This window comes from Gambusia affinis, linkage group LG10, assembly GCF_019740435.1.
Source record: "Gambusia affinis linkage group LG10, SWU_Gaff_1.0, whole genome shotgun sequence".
NCBI lineage: Eukaryota > Metazoa > Chordata > Actinopteri > Cyprinodontiformes > Poeciliidae > Gambusia > Gambusia affinis.
The window spans coordinates 22,905,829-22,930,488 of NC_057877.1; the positions used below are offsets into that span (position 1 = coordinate 22,905,829).

General features: G+C 37.1%; 2 protein-coding genes and 1 long non-coding RNA gene across 5 annotated transcripts; 1 reads left to right on the plus strand and 2 right to left on the minus strand.

The window, feature by feature from the left end:
* Nucleotides 1-27: 27 nt before the first annotated feature.
* On the minus strand, nt 28-1,785 carry si:dkey-197i20.6 (gamma-interferon-inducible lysosomal thiol reductase). Its single transcript, XM_044130473.1, has 7 exons — nt 1,574-1,785; nt 973-1,161; nt 811-882; nt 643-735; nt 428-580; nt 237-305; nt 28-149 (listed from the first exon to the last, which is right to left on the minus strand). The coding sequence occupies exons 1-7, from the start codon at nt 1,712-1,714 to the stop codon at nt 81-83; spliced, it is 786 nt and encodes a 261-aa protein (XP_043986408.1). The 5' UTR covers nt 1,715-1,785; the 3' UTR covers nt 28-80.
* A 118-nt stretch (nt 1,786-1,903) lies between these two features.
* LOC122839129 lies at nt 1,904-23,468 on the plus strand. The gene is made up of 3 exons (XR_006371985.1): nt 1,904-2,652; nt 2,801-2,925; nt 23,208-23,468. It is a non-coding gene; the product is annotated as an uncharacterized LOC122839129 (long non-coding RNA).
* LOC122839127 (phosphatidylinositol 3-kinase regulatory subunit gamma-like) lies at nt 3,177-23,598 on the minus strand. Of its 3 annotated transcripts, none has more exons than XM_044130472.1 (12): nt 23,462-23,598; nt 20,365-20,973; nt 16,447-16,590; nt 14,201-14,306; nt 13,853-13,951; nt 13,552-13,732; nt 13,324-13,446; nt 12,581-12,723; nt 12,311-12,490; nt 12,045-12,116; nt 11,081-11,242; nt 3,177-10,624 (listed from the first exon to the last, which is right to left on the minus strand). In XM_044130472.1, the coding sequence occupies exons 2-12, from the start codon at nt 20,573-20,575 to the stop codon at nt 10,435-10,437; spliced, it is 1,611 nt and encodes a 536-aa protein (XP_043986407.1). In that variant the 5' UTR covers nt 20,576-20,973; nt 23,462-23,598; the 3' UTR covers nt 3,177-10,434. The 3 variants fall into 3 exon arrangements, with proteins under 3 accessions (XP_043986407.1, XP_043986406.1, XP_043986404.1); XM_044130471.1 differs by having other exon boundaries at nt 12,311-12,487; nt 16,447-16,602; XM_044130469.1 differs by having other exon boundaries at nt 16,447-16,602.
* Nucleotides 23,599-24,660: the final 1,062 nt, after the last annotated feature.

Below are 24,660 nucleotides of genomic sequence, written 5' to 3' on the forward strand. Positions count from 1 at the left end.
TTGCCAGTCACCAAGACAGAAACAAAATTCTTTGACATTTTTTATTATCTTTTAGTCATGGCAGACATGTTTGAGTGAATTCATTCTGTTAAGCAGCCGCTTCTGCTCAGTTTAACAGGGGCGCCGGTGCAGACTGGAGGCTTTACTCCCTGTAGGTGATTAAAAACAGTTATACCGCCACATTAAATTTTACTTTTTTGTGGGGAAAGGAAAATGAAAACCTAGATAGTTCTCACCTTATAGCGATCACAGATAAGACGAAACAGTGAGGATGTAGTCTTTGCTTCAAGGTCTTCTGTGTATTCCTGCAACATGATGATTAAAGACTTTTATAAATATAAAACAAACCTTCAGCAAAGTCACAGAACTAGTCAAGAGTATGGACACAGCAACAGTTTCACTAGACATTTGACCAGCCATGTTTTACCCCATCAATCGTGACCCAAGGAACGTGCGTGTGAGCCGGGTTCAGAGCTCTGGTCATGACGGCGTAATCATGCATCAGCTTGTAACCCAGACGTCCAGTCACGCATGCGTCAACAGCGGCCCAGGATATGGAGGGAGCGTACAGCTGGAGACACTTTAAAAGATGAACAGTTAGCATCAAACTACCAGGCATGAAATAAGAACTTAAACACTCACTGGCTCCGCAGCATTCAGGACATTTGCAGCAGACTCCATGCAGTAGATGATTTGAAATGCCAGCGAGGTTCCAGTCAAATGGATGATGCAGGCCTGAAGGAGGAAGACGGATGAAAGATGTCTGTGCATAAATGTTAAACCAGTTAAAAGCAGGAGGTTTTTCCAAACCTGAATCATGTTTCCTCTGCATTCAGGCTCTCCATGTTGACAGCTGAAGGGACTGTTTACAGATAAAACCTCCTGAAGAAGAATTTCATTGAAACAGTCAAGAGAGGTTATAAACATGGCCCAAGTAGTCCATTACCCTAAATATCATTGTATGATTTGTACCTTGGCATTCCCATAAGGAACAAGAGTGAGGGACATAATGTCCTGCAGCATTGTCCAGGTGGGGAACAGCTGCTTGGTGATGAAGCGTCTGCAGTCTGGACACAGGCTCTCATAGTATAGTGCGAGGCCGACACGAGGCACCGTCTGGTTTGGCTTAATGGCACCGAGCTCCATGCATTGCTTCTGGACCTATAAAACAAAGGAGCAGACCAGGGTACAATTGGAGCCATTTCCTTTGACCAAGTTTGGTTGTTTGACCCAGAGCTACTCTGCCTGGTCACATGAAGCACCACTGGTTCCTAATTTCTGAAGCATGACTTTCATTTGAAATTAGACCAGAAGACACAAGATCACTGTAAACAAACCTTCAGGGCTTACAAAAATAAAATAAACCCCTAACAGACATTTAAGAGGTGAAATATATTGATTATGTTTGCAGAAAAGTTTACATGTGTCCCCACGAGGCAATTACAGAAACCTTAGCATTTAAATACACTTTACATATTAATATCTTTGCATTTGTTTAAGTCATTCTTGCTCCTCTGAACATTTTACTTTGACATAGCTCAGTTTACAAATTAAACACAGCCAAAGCTCTCACCTTGCATTCTATGGCGATCTCCAGAGACCGACACCACTGAGATGGAGGGTAACGACAGGCCGGTTTGGGATGAGAAAGCTCAAAACTTTTATGTTTGGTAGAGATCAGGAAAAGCACAGCAAGAATGCACAAAACCTTCATGATTCTTAGGAGGAAAAATATCCACACAGCTTCAAGACAGACAGCCAGAGAAGACTGAGAGAACCCCTCCTCCTGAGAGCTGCTTAAAGTCATCGCAATCATCATCAGCTGATGAACACCAGGTGTTGCAGATCCAGCCCACATTTCTGAGTCTAATTATGATAATAATATGTTTGGTAAATAAATCAGGCTTTTTAGTAAATCCTGAAAGTGCTCATGTAATCGTGACAGTAAATCTTGGCACTAATGTTTAAATGGTTCTCACAGTACACCAAACAGTTTTAAAATGGGGCGCACTTTACTCTTTAAAATTTTGGAGATGTGATTTAAAAGTTAAATAAAATAGAAATCATGATGAATTTCTGTTAGAATGGCAAATATCATCTCCTCTGGATATGATGATGAAAAGAAGGATTTAAAATCAAGAAAATTATGGGGCAACCCTGACCATCCTCTTCATGAAACTGTACTAGAAAAACAATGTCTTTAGTCAGAGGCTTCTTCAAATTCTCTAATACAAATCGCTACAGGAGATCTTTCCTACCAACAACCATCTCCATCAGCAATATTTCTCTGAATAATTTCAATTAATGTGAGTCACAACAACATTTAATTTCCATTTGGGATCAATTCCCATTGAAATGAGATCAGAGGAAATTGATCCCTTTGGAAATTGGATCCGATTTCCAAAGGGATCTAAATTTTATCCCAACACCGCCACCTACAGTACTGGAGTAGGTAGGACAGACTTTCCATCAGCAAATTAATTACACATGTTAGCTTAGCGGTTGTTGTCCTGACCAGCTGTTTTTGGACGAAATATGATTTCCCTTTTTGCTTCCAGTGTTTCATTTATTTATTTATTTATTTGTATTTTTAATTTTTAATAACTTCAGCAATGAGCCAGTGTCCATATTAACCACGGCTGGTGTTTGAAGGTAAGAATCTATCACACGCTTTAGCATGTTGTGCTAATATGTTAGCAAACAGGTTGTTTTTTACTTTCTGAGCTCGTATTGAGACATATTTCGACTAGTGGAAGTCAGTAGATTTTCTCAGTTTAAAATGTTGCCAACTGTCTGTTAGCAAGCTGCAGGTAGCTGAAGTGCAACTTTGGAAAGGCAGGGGCGGTTCTAGGATCAACTGAAGGTGCCCCTTCTCCACAAAGGCCTGACGAACATGAAGGATATACACTGCCTAGCCAAAAAAAGGTAACACTATTATTTTGTTGGACTGTCCTGAGCCTACATTCCTGTGGCGCGGCTTTCGTAGACTTCATTATTGTTATGTATTTAATCTTACAAGTGTATTTTACAAATGGATGACAATTTCTCTTTTTAGTGTCTTTAATTTCCATCTGCTTCAGCATCATTAATAAACAATATTTGTGGTTTACTGTACTCAGCTGCTGAAGACTAGAAAGTGTTATTAATGTCTTTAAACAAAACAACTGCTCATTAAACCATTTAAAATTTATTTGAGAACTGAAAGTGCTCACTTCAACATAATTTTCTCAGTCAGGTTTTACACCAACAGAATAGTTTAAATCCAGTTTTTCAGGTAGGACCTTCCTAAAGAAAAAGAAAATTCTCACAAGATGCATGGCATTGCATAATTAATACAGAAAATAACCATTTACAGTAACAAGATTGCTTCCAAAAAACATGTTGATCAATTCTGTTATTCTCAGAATCAAACAAGAGACACTTTTAGTCGTCCACAAAGGAAAAGAAAATAACAGTCACAGAAACATCATCCTGACAGTGTTTTTAATGTGATACAGAAAATAAAAAAGGGATTAAACAATATACACAGATCAGAGATCCTAGATAATGAACATTTTACTAAGCTAATGACATTTTCAGCAAATTGAAAGTAACACCATTCAAAGGAAAACAATACAAATGCAAGATAACATCTCATCATGGCATGGAAGACAGTTTTGGATCCAAAGCCAAAAAAAATAATTAAGATACGGAAGATGAGTCTTCTGATTAATTTTATTCTCAAAGTTAATTTCTATTTTTAATCCCACTCAAACGCTTACCATCCAACACTTGCCTGTAACTCTGGATAAGACGTGATCTCTGACCTTTGACTAACATGGCATTTCTGTTTAGCAACCAACTAAAAAAATTTAATTTATTCAAATTTTTCCAAGATTCTGTAAAGGAAGTTCTGTGCAGCCACAGATATCCCTGTTTCTCCCCCGACTTTTTCCTTCCACTCAACTTTCCATTTATTGTGCCGGATACAGTGCTATGAGCAATCTTGACCTTTTGAGGTTTCCCCTCCAAATGTCAAGTCAGTGATTTTTCTTAGAAATTTGAGAGGAAGGAAAAGATGTGGTAGGTCTAAAAACATGGACATGCTTTTCAGAAGACTAACATTTGTGTTCAATTATATTTTTTTTGTAATGTAATTGAAATTTGCTGTAAACCTTAAGAATCCAAATGAACAGAAATAAACACTTCAACAAATTTGCTTATGTCAAGTGTACAGTGACTAAGTACTGAAAATAACTTTTTGAAGTTATTGTAATTTGACATATGATTATTTTCACAAGTTAGGGACATCTAAAATTATTCTGATTTCTAAGTTGCAAGCATGTTCCATTCTTCTACTTTCTATCAACATCTTTTTATCTGCTAAAGCCATTCTGTTTTCCATACACTGCAAAAATAACTTTTTAGGAAGTGTGAAAATATTCATATTTGCATTAGCTGCATGGAATTAGCCACAATAAAAACACTTACTCTTACACCTACAGCATTGCTCTCTCTCCATTCTCTCTCTGTTCTGTAATAACAAGCCTCTCAAGTCGTCTTTTAAACAAAAATCTAGACCTAACTGTAGAGAAAACCAACTGTTTTCTAAATTTCAACCCGGCTAATGGATTTATTCTTCCATGCCACAGCAACATTTTGCACCATTGAACTCAGTCACTCAGGAGCAAAAACAAAAACGACTACTAATAATTACAAGAAGTAGACTTTAGATAATTGCCAAACTGAATAGTAGAAGTTTTGAAAATAAATAAATAAATAAATAAACATCCCAATAAATTCAGCTTTATTTTCTGTTGCTCCACATCCGCAACAACAGCTATAGCATCCAAACGGTTAAAAAGATGCTTGGTGCCATGAATTGGTGCTTAATTTCTCCCAGCATCTTTTCTCATTTCAAAATATTCTATTTTTTAATATTCTGTTTGCACAGTGATAAAACATTACATATACAGAAAGCAACAATGACACAGAAAAAGACCAAATTGTTCACAAAACTCTCTGACTTTACAGAAAATATCAATTATATTTCAGTAGTCATATAGATAGAGATGCTACTTACTTTTTTATGGAGCTACTACACATTAATCTCATTTGCAACTTTTGTCCCATAGATATATACAACTATAACAAGTCTACCTGTCTCTCAAACAGGGTTAGTGTACATGAGGAAACTTTTGAGTATCTGTAACTATTTGAAGATACTTCTGTGCAAATGCTATGCTTTATTCAAACCCCACAGAGCGGTGGTCATGTCTGCTTCTGTTCACACACAACCCGTATATTCATTTATTTTATTTTTTGTACTTGTGCAACAAAATCAACAGATATACAGCCTTTATGTAAATAAATAAATTAGACATTTATGTTTGAAGCTGCAGATATAATCTATCGCTCGGCTTGTTGAATCTGCCAAAAGTACAAAATACACAACATGACTTAGAAGGGGCAGATATCTTCATTTTTTACTTTCATACAAGTTTTCGTCTCACTCCGTTGTGGTGGTTTGTTCAAAACCTGTGCATTGCAAGACTTCACATTTTAATACTGTGCAACACCAACGAGCTGATGTGGTAGCAGGCACACCTAACGTTAAACGTGAGCCAGCTGCTCTGTACTGTGTTGTTTAAAATGGAAAAACTACAACAAATCATGGCAATCACAAATCGCACAAATAAAGGAAAATATTTTACATAATTTTGAGGTAAAAAGCAAAGAAAGTGTCTTATCTAGCTGGTGGTAAAATTGTAGAAGTAAAATTGATTTCTAAACAGTACCCAGCCTAACATATTATATGCATTGTAACAAGATCATGCAACTTCTAATTTCTTTTTTATTTATTTTTATGTTTTTATTTTTACAACCAGAAAAGCTAAAAATCTGTCCAACTCACTTCACGGCAGGTAACAGTCTAACAGAACTGACAACATCAAGTGACATAATGACAATCAAGCACATGGTGGACCGTTAAGAGAGAAATGCATTAAAAGTGACCCATCATAATTGAGAAGAATTATTTATTATATTATTTTAATATTCTGTACGCCTAAATATTCATATCTTTAATGTGCAATACTGGTCATTGTTTTCTTTTTTTTTTTATTTTTAAAAAAAGTTTTTGGATTTTCAAACAATACATTATCTCCACTCCAAAGTCCCTGGGTGTAAGACCAGTTTCCCCCAGAGTTGACTATTCCTGGATAGCTTTAAAATGTAAACAATTTATATTGAAATGCCAATAATTATAATAGAAAACAAGCTTGGAAATGTTAAACTAAGAATCTCCTAACTTAGACACAGTGTTTCATCTTTTTTTGAGTTTTACCTCAAACTGAGGTAGTAGCTATTTTAAAGCTTTTAGAGGTAATACTTGCTTCGTTCGACGGATCACATCACAGTACTTCTGGACTATCATTAACTTTTGTATATATGCAGAGCCATAACGGATGCATCTCTCACTACTTAACATATTAGGATGTAAACAATTCAATAGAGCTCTACATATGTAGCTAAGGAAAAGACTGATGACCTCTAATAATAGAAAAAAATCTTCACATAAAATGTAACTTTTATTTAAATGTTATAAATTCACGCTGAAAATTTGAGAATTTTTTTTTGAGTGGGAGGAATAATGTCGTTCTAAAAGATGTTTGTTCTTCATAAAATCACAATTTCTACACTTACTAGCACCTAGAAATAAATCCTTCAAAATAAATCTAAACAAACCGTTGTTAGATTTTATGCCTCAAATTTTTACATTTCTTCAGAGCATCTCTGAGTTTGAATTAAAATTTTGCGATGTCATTATTCCCACGGTTATGATTATGATTCAATACAAGCCCATTATTATTCATGCGATTCAAGTAAAGCAGATATGTGTTGATCTTCACAAAAAGCAGGTATTGGAGATCAGCCACTCAAACTACTGATCTCTAAACTGGAATTGTGACAAACGGGGCTGGAGAAAGACAATCACACAGTGACACTGAGACCATTGAACATCTTGAGATTATGCTACTGCAATAAAAGTGCATTTCTAACAGGAGCACCAATAATGTGACACTGAATAATTGACTTAAAACAGGTGCCCTCTGTTTGTGGCTAGCTAGTTTCTTTTCCTCCGCTTTGTAACGTGTTTAGCGGTTCATCTCGTCTGATCTGAGTTTGTCAACGTAACTTACTTCTGTCATAATTTTCAGTCATTGTTTAAGTTTGTATTTACCATAACTGATGGGTGTCTCATGACAGCGACATGACAGTTGGATAAAATGTCACATGACCGTTCAGACTGCAAATGAAAAGAGTGGGATCCAATTTGTACCAAATAGGGAAGTGGCACAAGTTGGATTTTTTTTTATTTTTATTTTTTTCCATCTGGGGGCGGTGGTGAAAGATCAGACCGCAATGAAAAAGTCAGATATAAGTTGCAAATAGGCAAAAAAGATCTGATTTGCTTGTTGTGTGAATATTCATGGTCATATTTATTGGAAACATTACCTGCTCTGAAACCCCAATAAGAAATGTAAACGCAGCAAAAATTTTAACTGAAATTTGGTTGGTGGACTATTAGAAACTTGCATTGCAAGGTTTCCCCCAGAAAACTTGCTTAGCCCCGTGTCTGTGAGCTAAAAAATGTTGACAAGAAATGTGAAAATATCATTTGATAATTATGTGTTCTTGAAAGATTGGAAGATTAATACCCCAACACAAACTATATAGTCTTAAAAAATGCAAACATTTTAAAAAGACTTAAATAAATAAGCAATGCTTAGTCTGGTGGGGGCACAAGTAAAGCCTGGTGGCCCGCCAGGCTGACAACACACTGTGGGAAAACTGCATTGCAATTTCAGTTGTGAATATGGAAGTCACTGTGTAGTTTTAGATTATCCTCGACACAAATAACATAGATGTTAGTAGTGATACGTGGATTATCTCCAGATTTTATTTATGTGCTAAATTAGCTTTGTCCTGAAACGTCAGTGACACCCTTTTTCTCAGACATTTATGTTAATGGGTCTGTGCTATGGGTCGTCCTTAAAATTGTACTGCTAAATTGGAGGCAAAGCCTTCTTCTGATTGATCATCATGGATGTTTATAAAATCATATCCAACCAGACAAAACCTACTGATTTCATCAAACCATTGTAGTGTGTAAGGTGAATATTATAGCTGGCGTAAAACTCTTAAAGGCACCTTTCAACAATTACTTAAAGATTTGTAAACTAGCTGTTTTAGCCTTTTGTAATGTCATCCATAATATAATCAACAAACTTAACAGAAAATCGTCTGTTCAAATCCTTGGAAAAGGAAATAAAAGTTAAGAGTATTAATCTAAACCAGAGTAATTACTTGCTTTATTTAAACAATAGATTGTTGTTCAGTCTTTGTCTCTCATAATATACCGTCAAATGAGACTTTAGGAAGAGGAAAAAACTGTATTTATGTTGAATAACGCAAGATGTTTCACTAGCCAAGAGCAGCAAAATGGAGCCATCTTGGAGAACCTATTCCTTTTTGTATTTTTTGTCTGGATAAAGTGCTTGAGTGTCTCCCCAGTCCCTGCAGTACCCTTCATGTTTGCAGAGTCCCTTCCTGAGCTCTCGGAGCACATTTAACACTCCTTCGTCCCTGAATAAACATGTTTGATTGCATGGAAGACATGTCTTACTACAGAGAGATTAAACGTGTGGGGACTAACATTTGAGCACATTGTTCTGGACCATAGTTTAGTAATTAATATGATCCACAGGAGGATTGAGTATATTTTTCTGGAAACATTAGCATTTAGCATCCCTGTAAGTTGTTTAAAAATTTAGTATTTCTAGAAGTTAACTACTCCACTTCATGCTACTCAGTCAGAAGATCAAATCTGTCAATGAAGAGCAAAAACAGGCAGCCGACCTACAGTCATGGGAAAGAGCAATCAGAAGACACGCCACAATTCAATAGCAGCCAATTGTCTAGATTGAATTTTTCAACACCTTTCACACCAGGCTTGTTAGTCACTTTAATCAAATTTGAGTTTGTTTGCCTGAAAAGTCCGGTTTGTTTGGGGAGGAGTGACTGTTCAATCAAGCTCTGATGGGGACCAAAACGTCAACATCTCTGTTACGTTGAAGTGAAATCTGGTGCAGTTTCAATGAAAATGTGAATGCCAAGCAAACCAGGAGCTGCTCCAAAATCAGGAAACATACTACAGTGTAGGGAATTCTGGGTACAACCAAAAACAAATGCATGTGTCTAGCACTAGCAGGAGATAAGGCTCACTATCTTTTACCAAAGACAAAAGAGAAATCCTACAACAGCTAAAATGCTACTCTATTTCTGTTTACATTTTGTGAAGAAGGAAGTTTTGCTCAGTGTTTTCTTCAGAGGTTTTTGTGTCGAATTTGGTCCCCAGTCAAACCGGACTATCAGGTGTGAAATTTGCTGTGGTAGAAATTTGGTTTTAGGTTCACCCTAGCATACAAATATTACAGTCAAATAAATGGGTTTACAAGTAGGAAAAAAGCAGAATAATCTCTTTCCACCACCATGCTTCACAGTTGAGATGAGGATGTCTGTGAATCACATTTAAACTTCTCTAATTTGTTCCCATCTGTCCAAACAACATTGATTGTTCCTTAAGTCCTTGTAGTTCATTCAGATACAACTTTGCAAACCTTAATTAAGCAATAATCTTTTTATGGATCAAGAATTTCTCCTGACATCCCTTCCACACCAGCCATACTTGATTAGTCTTTTATAATTGTTCAAGCTTTTTCCAAGTTTGGTGGAAACCTGAAAAATTGCTTCTCGAAGGTCATTGATGTCTTTCAACACACACCAGTTTACTCCAAACCGTCCCTGTTCTGAGATCTCTGTGATCGTTACACTCGCTGATGTGAGGACCAATTAATCATGTACCTTTGATTAGCAGCAAGGCTGCATTTTTTTCCCATGACTGTACAGCCATCTGCTACAACTGTTTTAGCAAAAATGGTTTTATTAATGCTTTTCTGTTCCTCCTTGTCATATAAAACCTCTACATTTTACAAATGTGTGCATTATTGTTGAATGAGTTTATGTGTGAATAAAAAGTGGTTTAGACAACAAATACGATTCATTGGAACAGTTTAGATTGGATTTTATAGCAACATGATAAACTGGTGTCATTTTTTTAAGATCTGCTTGAACTGAACATCTTAAAGTGTACCAGCGTATAAGTTCTTAGGGCTGCAGACGGTCTGAGACGTAATTAAAGCTGAAGTTGCTTCAGATCTCTATTATAAGCTGACTGCTGCTCATTCTTGTATTTTATGTGAAAACATACCAGTTAGTTCTTCTGACTGTGAATCACTAACAGGATCTTTGTTTTCACCTGTTTCCTTATGGGTGAGTCCTCTGTGCTAATGCTGTGAAACTTTGGGAATCAGGACGGTGTGCTGGTGCGACTCAGCTGGACTGCTGACTGAAAGCGGGCCAGGCCAGGGTTACATTCAGCTGCTGGTTGTGTTGGATCAGTGATGTGTGGCGGTAGTGGAGGACAAGCTCCCTCAACGACGAGTACAAGTTGTAGGGCTCAGCGAAGCCGTAACCTGTGGACGTCCTGTAGATCACACAGTGTTTGACATCTCCGTCCACACTGCAGGAGGGAACATGGGTCACTTTTTGTTTTCAGTTATGACTTTTAAAACAAAATAAGCATGAAGTAAAGAAATAAAAGTAAATCAAGATGCATAGAGTGATTATTAGAGTGCAGGCAGGTCAATGTTGTACTGTTGATCACCTTCTCTTGTGCAGCAATGGAGGATAAGAAAAGTGCATGATGTCCTGTCACCTTAAAACACTTATTTATGTCACTAGGAGTAAAGATCAGGGAGTAATTCTGAAAATATAAGCAGTTCTACCTGCAATAAAAAAAATCAGCAAGGATCTTTCAGTCATGACACAATGGCTACACCAGGGGGCGCATCCCACACTTTTGAAAGTCCCTTTCCTTTGGTTATATAGACTTTCAGGAAAAGTTAGCCAGTGCAAATCTTTTTTTTTATTTTTTACTTGTGACAAATTTGAAACAAGGAGATGTAAAGATACTCACACAACAGAGCAAGCAAAGGATCCCCTCTGAGTCTGGCTGTCCCGGATCAAGAACGTCCCATCCCGCCTTCCTTTCAGCAGCTCCTCCGCCTCTTTTCGTCTCATACCTCCAACGTACCAACTCCTCTCTTCCTCATGGGTGTCATCTTCAAGGGTGTAAGGGCTTGAATGAAGGCAGGTTAAATTAGCTGATTCCTCATCTCATTGTCTATCCCAGTATTTGATCATTCAAAAATGATATTCAAATGTTGATTACGTTACATTATAATGTGCAAAAGTTTTCAAAGGCTGATGTCCAACACAACTGAACCTAATGAATGCTTAATTCATAAGCCTCTTTGCATACGTTGATGTAGGGCAGGGCAATAAATCAATTGTATATGTTGCGATAGATGTGATCAATATCAACAGGATACCCAATAATTTCACTGAACTGCACAGCATTCTGGGAGATGTAAGCAGAGGAAAGATTGGTGGTATCAACTAACTCACTTCTCACTGGTTACCTAGCAACAGCTTGTTGAGTAACTTGTGGTTACCTAGCAACAACCTGTTGAGAAAATTTAAGGTTTCCCCACTACGCCTCATAAATGCTTAAAGATAATTATAATAAAAACCAGCATGGAGCGAAAACTGTGGATAAAACGGGAAAGGTCATGCCACCATTTTAGTAGTATTTCAGTTGTTTAAATAAAAAAGCTAATCAATAATTATTGATATCTACTGATATGAAACACTTGTATTACAATGGGTTTTTCAGACAGATTGTCCAGTTTTGCTTTTATGAAATATTGAGGATGTAAATCAGTAACTTCAGCCAGATGTGTTGGAGCAAAATCTAAAATATTCAAGACTTCGACTCTCAAAAACTGGAGTTGCACATCCTTATGTTAGCTATGATGCAATGAAAAAAAAAATCTTAGAACTTCGAAGTTGTTTTAATAGATCAAGAAAAGGATACTTACTCTTCTTCATCAGGTCTAACACCGAACCAGTTGTTAATTTGACTCTGTCTCATGCCTTGCTGGGTTAGCCATCTGAAACATTAACAAAACAAGGTCAGAAAGATTCACTTTGCATTTCAACATCTTTGACTTCTTCTTAATTACATTGTCATTTAAATTGACTCAATAATTACTCAGTTAAATTTCCTGTGCTGACTTTTATTTTTAGAACTATAATGCATAAAACAAGGCTCTTTTATAGCAGTATCTGTGGTGCCGATACTTACAGAAGGTATTGATCTCTGATTTTTCTGAGCTGTACAAGATCAGGCTTCAGTCTAGTAATTTTCCTGTCGACCTCCATGTGAGCCAGAGCTTTTGTTCTCAGTTCTTCCTCCAACATCTTCTTGCTGTTGTGGATCTCCTCCACCTTGGACTGCAGTTCATCAGAGTTGTTTTGAATTCTGCTGCCAAAAAAGAAACCAGAGTGACTATTTATTATTAGCTGTAGAAACATGGGATTGAATTGACTTAATTAATTATGTTAGAAAACCTACTTGTCATTTTTTGTGCTGCTGTCTAATGTGAGGAACATGTCGATGTATTCCTTGCTGTAGCGCTCCTGGGTTTCACACTCCTCCTCAAAGATCCGAATAATTTCCCTGAAAGCCTCAATGGCCGTTCGTTTACTCTGGAGCTCCTGTAAATGTGGGAAATAAGAGCTTAGATCCCCAATCTGCTGTTTTTATAAATGCAACATTTGAATAGAGGTATAACGGTACACAAAACTCTGTTTGTGTATCATGGTTTTAAAGGGACGGTACGCTACACTTCAAGCATATTTTTCAGTTTGGTCAGGAGTATGCAAAGAATCTTTAAATTTCTGTAATATTTTATATACAGAACATATTCTGGTTAAAAACGGCGTGGTGTTTGTTCAGGAACATCACCATGCCATGATATTTAGCAGAAGCTAATGCTAAAGCTCTAATGTCAATCCAAATATCTGCCCCGAAAAGATTACTACACTAATTTAATTTTGGCATATTTTTCACCCCATATAATGTCTTTAGATATTGTGTTCATATTTTTGTGTTCTTTTGTTTTATTTTGTACCTGTATGTTTCATGTTTGATATTATGCTTGCCACTCTAAACATTTTCAAAGCTAGCTAAAGCGCCAAATGAAAAATTAACTCTGCTTTTAGAGGCTTAGCAAAAGTTTTTTAAAATTTTTTTTACCTTAAAACAATCATTGATGATGCAGTAACTCTGGCTATTTATAAATGTTGTGTTGGTACCTGTGAGGTTTGGTTCAGCTCCTTAAATAGATGGTCATACTCTTGACTTTTCTCCTTGTATTGATCCTGAAATATCCTCAGCTGTTCTCCGATTGCTGCAATATCGATCTCCATCACATGGTGCTACGCAGAGAAGAATGTAAAATCACTCAGGAGTGTTGTGATGGATTATTTACAATTTTCATTAGTTTTTCCCTGTTTTTCTTATCAGAAAAAGTCAACACTTACTTGATAGTATCTGGAAACTGGGTAAAGTAACTTGATATCCAGCTTAGAGTTGTACTGGGCTAGTGATTTCTTCTGGTAGTACTGGATCAGGTCTACCAGTGAGGGAAAAGTCAGTGGCTCAGAAAAGCCGCACTTCCCCCCTTGATGGAAGATTTTTATTAGTCGGTTGTACCCATCTTTTCTGCAAAAGTCAGTAATAGACAGTCATGTCTCTTCTCCAAGTTCACAGTCACAGTTCACAGTGGGCTTTTTTTATTTTTTGAAACTGAATTTTTAGATTAAGATTTAAAACAAAGCTTACCGTAGAGTCAGCGTGTATTCCCCTTCAATCCGGCTGGAAGCATTTCGCACCAGAAATGTACCATCAGGAGTGTTTCTCATCATCTCATTTACCTCCTCTCTAGATAAAATAAAAGTTGACATTTATGATTTAGAAAGACTGAAAAAAAGATATCAAAGCGAAAAACCAAAATTGCAGAAATACTGGGCTTTCAAATTTATATTTTCAATTGAGATTAGTCTTGAAACCCAAGCGTTGTTCATTTTCTACTTTTTTATTGTTTGAGGATTGCAGAAGTCTTAAAAAGGTGTTAATTTGGAGCTTTGGATCCAAATTAACACTAACCCGGATTATATAAATGGTTCTTACCTTGAAATGTTTCCCCAGTACCATTCTGCTTCAGACAGCCGCTGATCATCAATGCTGCTGTCAGAGGCTGCCATCGCTTTGGTTATGTTGTTCTCTGGTGGGATATCTGACCGCAAAACAGGATAAGTTTATGTAATGACAAAATAAAAACTGGAGTAGGAACATTTTATATCCATAACTTTAAAATCTTTTCACCAAATGTCTCGGATCAAATAACTGATTTTCTAACCCTATCACATAGATAAGCAGAATAAATAGAGAATGTGTTTTTCTAAAATTGATTTTATTCATTAAGGAGAAAAAAAAGAAGTTGTGAATTAACTGTGATATATACCGGTACATATTTTTGGAAAGCTGAGTTTAGTTTCACTACCTGCAGGTCTGCTTACTGTCGACTTGTAAGATCAAGAATAAAACATGTCTGACAGCCTGATTAGAGCAACATCTAAAGCCTCACTTGCTTCTCAAATCAGCATTAATGATTCACTGATAAGAAAGAGACTGAAGTGGTATTGGCCTTTAACATCTGTCCAAAGGTCAATCTCTCATCTGCTAAAATCTATTATGATGATCCTACAGACTTTAGGAAAAAAAATTTCTAGCCTTATGAGATAAAAGTTGCACTTCTTGTGAGTTTTCCATTAAATTTGCCTTAAAATAAAAACAGCATTTTAGAAAAACGAAATACCTCCAGTGAAACATGGTGGCAATGGACTGGATCTGCTTTGCTGGACTAAGATTATGGAGCAGGTCAGGCTCAGATGCACACCATTAAAATTTTTGCGTGGCCTAGTCAAAGACCAAGTTCAAATTACCCAAAGCACTCCCTTTATGGTCATAGAAAACCCTCCAATGAGGCTGAATTGAAATGATCCTAAAAATAGTCAAAATTTCTCCACTGCACTGTGAAAAACCCATTTGCTATATGCAAAATTCCTTGATTGGATTAAAATCTGTTTGGCATAAATAATCCAGATGTATTGTTTATATGGGCTTGAAATTGATTAATCCCATCATGACATGATTACCAAGTTTATTCAGAAAAGGAGCATTGACATGCTTGGAGTTGTAAAGTTTTCCTAAAAAAGACAAAGTTGAACTTCTGTTTATGCCAAACGTAAAAGCAAACTCAGTAGTGTCTTCGTTCTGCATCTTTTGGGTGCCAAGAATGGACCGGTACCAGGTTCTAATAATGGTTGAGACGTTACTCCACTCCCTAATTAAGCTACAGACTAAGCAACACAAGCTGTTGGTCTTCCAGCGATCAGAATGAAATAAATATCCTTCAGCATTCTGTGCTGCCTCCAACTAGCAAAGCCAACTTTATTTTAAAACGGCAAAACTCGCCAATGTTCTGAACAGACATGAAACCAACAAGCGAATTAAAGATGTTACACGCAACTTCTCAAATAAAATGACGTCTCTCTTATTGGACAAAGGGCACAAATGTTAAGCTAGTTTGCCACCATCAGAATAATCACAAATGTTCGGATCATCAATCAGCATGAACCAGCTACAGTTTCATTCCTGTAGAGCTGAATGCAATCTGAATATTCCAATTGGGGGTCCATTTATTCCAATTATTCCCAGCCTATTTGGTTATCAAAATCACATAATGGCAGATGTTGGCACAACCCATTTATGGCTTCTGGGGGCTTCATAGTCTGGCTGATTTGGACATCTATTTTAGTAAATTAAGTCATCCTGTTCAAATTTCATGATGTTTAAATTGTTTCAAAAGTGAAAGTCAAAAGCCTTTTTATTGTCATTGAACAATAACTGTGTAAAATAAACAGAAAAATAAGATAAAAGGAAAAAATCCCATCAGACACCAATCTAATTAAACATCCACCTAGTTTAAAACCCCAATCAATAACAATTTTAAACTCTCACAGCATATGGAAAGAAACTTCTTGTATATCTATAAGTTCTGGTTGTGATAGAGCGGCGTTGCCTGCTGGAAGGCAGCAATTTGAACAGATGATAACTGGGATGGGTGACATCTTGATCTAAAACATTTAAGTTTGATGAATGAGTAAAAGCAGAACAATCGGAGGCAGCAGCATGTTTGTTTACATTCTGAATAAAATGCTATATTAAAATTGTAGTACGGTTGTTCATAATAAACATCCTTCATCTAATCTACTTTATTTTTTTTCAAATATAGCAAACAAAGTCAAAGCACAATGCATAACACAGAAAAACTGGATCTTTTTCAGATAAAATGAGTTAATGATGTGGAGTACCTCCTTCTTTGCTAGTGTTGGTTGGTTTCAGGTCAGGATTCTCATGATCTTGAGCAAAATGCGAGGAGAGCTGCTGAGGAGCCGGTTTCCGAATGCAAGCTTTCTCCTCGCCGTCGTTTTGGTCCTTTTCAGTTTCCAGGAACTCTGAAACATCAACCGCACAGCAACCCAGGTTTAACCGCGGTGTCAGCTCAGGACACTCAGTTTGTTCCCATCTACACTCCCTGGCTGTCTGCACACACCGCAGGTCACCCAGCAAGACTGGAGGAGATATTCTGTCTTGCAGCTTGTAGGAGACTCTGTCCAGACTAGTGTGCTGACAGGTGACACTGTCTGACTGCCTAAAATACCAAAACTGGCACTCCTCAGCGCCCGGGCGAACTCGGCCAGACCCAGTTCTCCTTAGTGCTCAACCTCCCCTTGCCTCGCCTAACAAACAACAGCTGTCTGCATTGAGATGCCATGTCAGTGTGGCAGATTTTAAGATGACGTGCTGCTTTCCTCGTTTTGTTGAACATGTATGCATGTCAGTGTGAGATTCTGAATGCAGATGAAACGTGAGAAGTTGTCAGCTGGACATTTCTTGAAGTAATGTGTAGCATGGATCGTTTTCATTGAGCAGCATGTAAACACACCCATGCCTGTGCTGATAAATGTGTGTAGTGAGAGCTGCTGTTAACAGTTGATGTAAGTTATCCCCCCTGCACTTGCGATGGCATGCCTGGAGATGTTTTAAATTGCTGGGGGAGGCAGAGCCGTACGCAGGAGGGATCGTACACATGCTGTTGTAATATAAGAAAGGGACAAACTAACAAGCTCATGGCCTCAAACTGTCCAGCTCTGTCAAAACTTGTCTGATATTAAAAGCTGAAGCGCATCGATGTCTAAAAAAATATCTACATCTATTCATTTCTCTTGAACATTGCCCTTTTACAACCTTAAACTTTAATTTATTTTATTGGGATTTAGAGTTGAAACCAGAAGTCTTATAAAAAGATATACTAATATTTCCCAGCATGTAATTAAAAAAAAAAAAAAAAAAAAAAACTTTAGATATTTGTTGAAACTGTTACTGTCACTAGAGCATGGTATGAGATAGATAATCTGTGAAAAAATCCAGTTTCTCTGCCTTCTCCTAGTCCTAGCTGGAAACAACCAGGAGGCGGGTCTTAGCGCTGTTGATCAGCTCATGTATGCGCTGATCATCCCACCTCACCTGTCCTTTTCCTTACAGCCTGTCGAAAATGTTCAGGGTAGTTTATCCAGTGATGATGGATAAACGATTTTCCTGGGATGAGTTGTTTCACCATCATTAGCACATTGAGCAGCATGTACAAGAGGGTGATGCAGAGCATTAAGACATTCCTCCTGGCTCTGATTTAGTGGTTTTGGTTGGGAGTGTTGTATTTCTGCAGATGGGAATAGTAGCTCAGGAATGAGGTGGAGGAGCTTGATATTTTCACAGATTATCTGCTTCATATGATGCTGTAATTACATGACAGTTTTAACAAGTTTATTAAAAATATGTTGTTGTTGTTTTTTACATAAGTTACATACTGCAGCTTTAAGACTCCCACATACTCAGGTGTGCTGTGTGATGATTGAAATTTCATACTGATTGCCTACATTTTTTGTGACAAATTACTTTTTTTCCCACAATCTGAATGGCTACTAGCAAGTTAGCTGAACTAGCCGGGTGAATGGCCCCTTCGTTCCCCAACAGTGCAGCCACTGCACACCTGTTCTTGCGGCACAAAGATGCAGTCTGGCTGACACGCGTCATCGTCACTGGTAGTGCTGGCTTTGAGCTCTATGTCGCATAAAAATCGGTTCAATGTTAATACTGTTACCTGCTGAGCAGCTTACTGTGTGACACCTAATACGTCATCATAAAAATTTATGCAAACATCCATGGCGTGTTGTACACCATAATTCCACATAATCTTTATTTCTTATCATGCTACCTATTTTATGAAGTGTACCAAATCCTTCTGGTGCAAAAAAGCCCCACATCATGATCCTGCCACTACCATCCTTGAGAGTAGGGATGGTATTCCCCTTTTTCCTGCAAATGTAACAATGGTCATCATGGCCAAACAGCTCAACTTTAGTCTCATCAGACCACAGAACATGTCTACAAAAATGGACTTTGTCCCTGTCTGCATTTAAAAACTGCCATCATTTATTTTGTGTGTGTGTGTGTTTCTCACTGTCTTACCAGCTTTAATTTTGGGGCTAATCAGAACATTTTGGACCAGAATACATTATTGTGTTCAACTCATCTTTTTGAACTCCATCTCTGACAACTGTTTTAGTTTGAACTCTTTCGTCTCTGTGTTCATAAACAGACTGAGATTTAGTTAAACTTGTGCTTAAGATGAACTCTTAAGATTTTTATTTTATTGATCATTGATACACACACACACACACATATTCCAGCTTTGTCATAGCTTTAAGTAAATCAAGAAGTTCATATTAAAAGGGCCAACATGGAACTTTTAGAACTTTTCATTTTACAAACCAGATGACAAGTTGTGTTTTTTGGTTTATGTTCGAATTTTAATCTGCTCTCAGCAATTCACAAACCAACTAAATTCTGCCATCTGCTGGTTATTCAGTTGGGAAGCAAATGGAAAGAAATAGCATTTGATTTTTATAGTGAGTTAGGGTTTCTTAACTCTTTTAGAGAGATTTAGTTTTCTCTTCAAGACTCGTGTTGAAAGCTGTTCACATGTAACTGAATCATTTGGGCCACATCTGTATGTGGGGCCGTCTGTAAAGTTACTCTGTCATAAATACACAGTATTAATACGGGTTATTTATTCATCACAGAGAGAAAATGGGGGCTAATTTTTAAGTATTTTCACAATGTTCATTTATCAAAATGTTACAATTTAAAACTAAATACTTAGTTTATAAGTTAATATTTATCTTCAACTTGAATACTTAGTTTGAAGATAAATATTTAGTTTGAAACTATATATTTGAAAAAAAAATGTATAGCTCTAATATAAATAAAATGAATGCAAAATAATTGTTGAAATATTTTTCAAGCTAATTAAATGAAACTAAATGTTTGTTTTAGGCAAATTGTGATTATTTATAAATGAATTAATGGCATGCTAGAAAAAAACTTAACCCCCATTTTTTTTCTCTTACGAGAGCCTAAGAGAAAAATGTTTTATTTTTTTACGCCATAGCGTTTTATGCTTTAGACAGACACCTAAATACAGCCTTCAAAAATTACAGTTTGTGTGCTTGAATGTTGATTATCAATCAAATCAAAGCATTTTTTATCGGTATACTGCCTAATTACCAGGCCTGTCATTATAGATTATTTCAAGTAAAATAATGGTAACGTCACAATAATAATAAAAAAAACAACCACATTCTCAAAGATTAATGCATTTTAAATTGAAATGAACATTTACCAATAATACATTCAATAAATAATACAATTTAAATATCCAAAATAAATCAACAAAACAGAAACAACAAATAAAATTATGAAGACTGTGAACAAGACTGTCCTTCAAAAAAAGGGTTAGTTGAGACCAAAGCCTCAGACTGAAGACTTTTATTTTCCAGTTTTTGGTAGAGAAATTATCAATCATAAAAATTGAAATGATTCAGCTTGTTTTAATTTACCATGTGATTGATTTATTGATGTAACAGGTCTGCTAGTTACATCATTGATGAGACTTAGCAAATGTAGAAACATATCTATTAATATTTTAACAATTTGTTAGTGGGTTATTTCAGTTCATTCTACCACAATCTTAATATGACCCAGAAAAAAAAGAGTTTTACACCCCTGCTTTAGAGAAAACATCGTTTTGTTTTCATCTGTTTTGCTAAACATCACAATGAGAACCTAGTCATGCATCCAAACTCTTGAAACGGTACTTTTAATCTTACCTTGATCTGCTGGTGGAGCGATCTCTGCTTGCTGCTGTGATTGGTCAGGAGGTGGTGATGTAATCGCAGGAAGGGCAGCATTGGGCTCTGGATTGTCCTCCATGTGGCCAGTGTTCCCGATCCCAACGCCGTCCCTGAGATGGAGGGATGCTAGCGATGACGCAGCCTGGAGCTCGTCGTCTGTCCCCAGCTGGAAACTCTTCGCTGCCATTTTCACAACGTCGACTGAATTGTCCAGCTTGGTTTTATTGAGGGTGAAGCAGGAAGGTGGGCCACAGTGCTGCTGACCACATACTATCAGCTCAGAGTTGCCCTCATGGCTGACCGATCAGTTGGTGCAGAGATCATGGCTGCTCAGTGTTGCCAACGTAGTCCAAGGTCCCGTTGCTCAGCCACAGTTGTAAACACATCGTACAGCAGGCTGATGGCATCGCCAGAAGATCCGGTCTGTGCTCGTCTTTATCTAGAGCTTCTTTGCTAAAGCGCAGTTCTGCTTATTTAAAGCGATTCATATCAGAAGTAATGAGTCCCATTAACGAAGCTTGAGGATGCAGATGAACAACAGATTGATTTCTTCAAGGATTCGTGAATAAACTTTTCCCAAGAAACCTAAGAAGACAAGGCAAAAAAAAAAAAAACAGACAGAGGAAAGGATCTGGTTAAAAGAAGGAAAAGGCCAGACGGCAGCGCTCGGTGGAAATGCAGCATCCAGCATCATTTGACGTCATGCTCAACATTTTTATTATTTATTCTATAACAGATTTCAGCCCTGACGCAGCACATTTCCACAAGATTGTTTTTATTTTTGCTTTAGTAATTTATCTGCTAGACATTTTTTGTTGCTGAGAAACAAATTTTCCAGTTACAATTTAAATAATAAATAAGAATGAGAAAAAGAAATGTAGCTTCTCCAAAACCGATGTGAAAGCACAAGAGCTGAAGTAAAAACAGGATTTTTAAACATATTTAAATTTGTTTAAATACTCCAAACATTAATTTAATTAGCAATTTTGTCAAAAAGAAAAATCTATTTATTTATATCCAAAAGTAAAACATAAATCAAAATCAATGTTATTGTGCATAAAGCACAACAAAGTTAAAAATATAGCAATTCTTGAACGACTGAGATATTAAAAATAAATAAATACTGTTCTTCCTTTATATTGTGCATTCATAAAAATATTTGGATAATTACATTTTCTTTAGGAGATTTTTTTAGGTGGTATACATAGATTTTATTAATACAAAATATATGTACGCAAATATTTTATTTATTGAAGGAAAATTGCTTTAATACTGTTTTTCTGTGGGGGTTTTTCTAAAAAAAATTTTAACAAAATGAGCAAAATCTTTAAAATAAAAATACATATATTTTTTAAAAAATTTTAACAGTAAAATTTTAAAGTAATTTTACAAAGTCTGAAAATGTAAAAATAAAACGTGAAGCAGAAAAGATTAAACGTTGAGGTGTCTTTTCTCCATTTCTACTCAAACTGGATCAAATTTAAGAAGGCGTTGATGTAATTTTATGTTAAAATTACAGTTTTCTTTGAACTAAACTGTTGCTGAAAAATTATTAAATGTAGAAATAAAAAGAGAAAAATTTAAATAAAATAAAAAAGCAATGAGGGACTGTTTCCCTTTTGGGATTTAGTGGATTTCTCTGGATTTTGCTCCATGTGAAGTCCTGCTAAAGGTTTTATCTGTAGTTATACACATAATGTATGTACAGCATTATGATAGGAAGCCCTTCACGTGACAAAGAGTTGAGGGGGACAGCAGCTAAATCCTGCTCCTATCCCATAGCGATGGATTAGTCAGCGCATTCTCCACAGTGTAACCTCTTATGGAAGGGATTTGTTTGGGGATATCCTTTAGTTGCCCTAGAAGGGAGGAAAAATTACCATAACGGCATGTTTAAGGCAAATATTGAAAGAGTTGCTTCACATGACTAATGATATTCTATCCTGAGGGATGAGGTGTGCAGAAAATGGGGGGAGATTATTTTAAGTAATGGAGATGCAACTGAAACGCATCAAATTTAAATTAGTTTTAATCTTAACCAAAATATTTACGATATTCTGTTTCAAAAACTAAAGATCTGATCCTTTATGCATTATATATCTGACTATTAGATAAATCGTCTGTTCCTGCATACTAATAGGTTTTTCTTTTTTTTTCTTCTTTTTTTTTTTTTTTTTTTGGTGTTTTGATTACTGAGGGGTTTGGTTTGTTTCAACCAAAGAAGCAGGTGAAAGTTTCTAAATTCATGGACGTTGGTTCATCAGCTGAACCAACGTCCCTCATCCAAAGCTGAAGAGGAGAAAATGGCGTCGTGTGGAGATAGTTGGGATGGTACGCAGACGTTAAGTCGCCATGGGTTGACGCTCTTGGTTGACCACGTTGAGGTTGTATCGAGTCGATTGTTGGTTTACCAACGCCAACTTTAAGACGAATCCCTTAAAAACAGTTAATTTGAATTTTTACAGTATTTAGCCCAAAATAAGCAAACATCCACATAGGATAATTCAACTATGTTTCTTCTTAACCAGTTATTGTATTTTTACTGACATCTTCTTAGTTTTATTTTCTTTACTGTGATTGGTTTTCAGCCTTGCTTTTAATGTGCAAAATTAGTCAAATTAAATAACCAATGTACTGGCAAGTGCTTAGTTGATTTATTTATTTATTTAAGAAAATCCAGTGAAGAGGATTCGAACATCGTCAGATGTCCGATTACACACCGTCACTATAAATGTCATAATTTCAGGTATTTCCCTTCATGTTCTGTTTTAGTTGTCGTTTTTGTGGAAAAGTTTATATTATCCTTTTAACTGTTATAGATCGTGTCGCATCCAGAACTGATAACGGGACATCTGATGTACGCCATATTTTCCCAACGCCTTCAAGCTGCTCCCCCAACCCTCCATTACCCTGTAACTAAGCTCTGAACGACGAAGAGCCGTGGATGCAGAATATGCAGAGAACTTTTAAAATGGCAACTTTTGGAGCGGGCGTCATCCGACCAGCCTGACTACAAAGAAGAGGAATCAAACGCCATCGAGAAGCTCAGCCACGCAGGACAGCATGCACCTACCTGGGCCAAGACGGAGGAGACCGGGGCAGCGTGGGAAACCAGCGTCTCGTCGACATCCATGAAGCGGCGAAGAGACGTTGCCGGACGCACACGTGGCTCCGATCAAACCAACCACCGGCCTATGTCCTCACGCCATCCTGTGTCCCTCCGCCCCCCACCGCCTCCCGCTCCTCCTATCCCGTGAAGCGTCTCCTCCACAGCTCTCCATCTTCTTCAGATCCTCTCCTGTTGGCTGTTATCTGTTCCTTTGATGTAGCACATTTTCCCACGCTGTCATTCCTCCAGGTTTTCCGTCTCTTCCTCATGGAGCTTCTTGAATTTCAGCCTGAGTCAAAGTCAGTGGCCGCACTTTTAAATGCAGCGTGCAGGAGAAACTACAATTATATTTAAAGTGCATTCTAAAGAAAAAAAGGGGGGGAAAAAGACTAAAAAGTGTGGATTTTAGAGCCAGTGGAGGAGGAGAAAAAGCTGCATCGGTGCAGCACTGCTCTTCACACTGCAACTCTTTTTCACAGTTTGAGCCACAGTGAGGAGGCACTGTTGGGGGACACGAGCATGAGAATGAGACAGCAAGGGGAAAAAAACTCCTATATAAATAAATAAGGGAAGGATGCCACTGTTGCTATACAGAGGAAGGGGCTTAGTAGTCTCCTGAAATCCTATTGGTCGGCCTGTTGCCATGTGCTCAGCAGTCAGCAGAGATGCTGCTAACAAATCAAGGAAATGTTCTAATATTAGACTGTATGTTTCTAGGCAGCGGGAGCCCCTGACCTCTCAACTCCAACTGCGTTACGTTCCACTTCACAGATCAGCATAATGAAACAAGTGGTGTGGAAGTAACTAGTTAAAAAAATGCTAAAAAATTTTACGCCGCTGTAGAGAAAACCAGACACCGGCCCCCGATACCAGGTCTCTCTCTGTGTCGTTCCAGGTTGACTGATCACAGGAATAAAATGAGGTTGAGAGTGGAGGAAATCGTCTTTATTTTAGCCAGATGGAAATCATTCTGCATGGGTCCAGTCATTAAAATTTAAACTCTTTTAGACATGAAAAAACACATCACTAATGAGGCAGTAATTATAAAGTGGTGAAAAATTACACTTCTTCTTTAGGATTTAAAATTTTCTGCTGTTTGAATTTTCCCAGTGGACAGTATCCCTTTTTTTTTTAAATTGCACCTTAGATTGTAGATTTCCATC

Coding starts and splice junctions, on each gene's coding strand:
- si:dkey-197i20.6 (XM_044130473.1), bottom strand. CDS start 1,714: ATGAAGGTTTTGTGCATTCTTGCTGTGCTTTTCCTGATCTCTACCAAA. Junction 1,162..1,573: donor AGATCGCCATAGAATGCAAG/GTGAGAGCTTTG, acceptor TTTGTTTTATAG/GTCCAGAAGCAATGCATGGA. Junction 306..427: donor CTTGGGTCACGATTGATGGG/GTAAAACATGGC, acceptor ATCATGTTGCAG/GAATACACAGAAGACCTTGA.
- LOC122839127 (XM_044130469.1), bottom strand. CDS start 20,575: ATGGCAGCGAAGAGTTTCCAGCTGGGGACAGACGACGAGCTCCAGGCT. Junction 14,307..16,446: donor CAACACTAGCAAAGAAGGAG/GTACTCCACATC, acceptor TTTTGCGGTCAG/ATATCCCACCAGAGAACAAC. Junction 13,733..13,852: donor GAATACACGCTGACTCTACG/GTAAGCTTTGTT, acceptor TGACTTTTGCAG/AAAAGATGGGTACAACCGAC.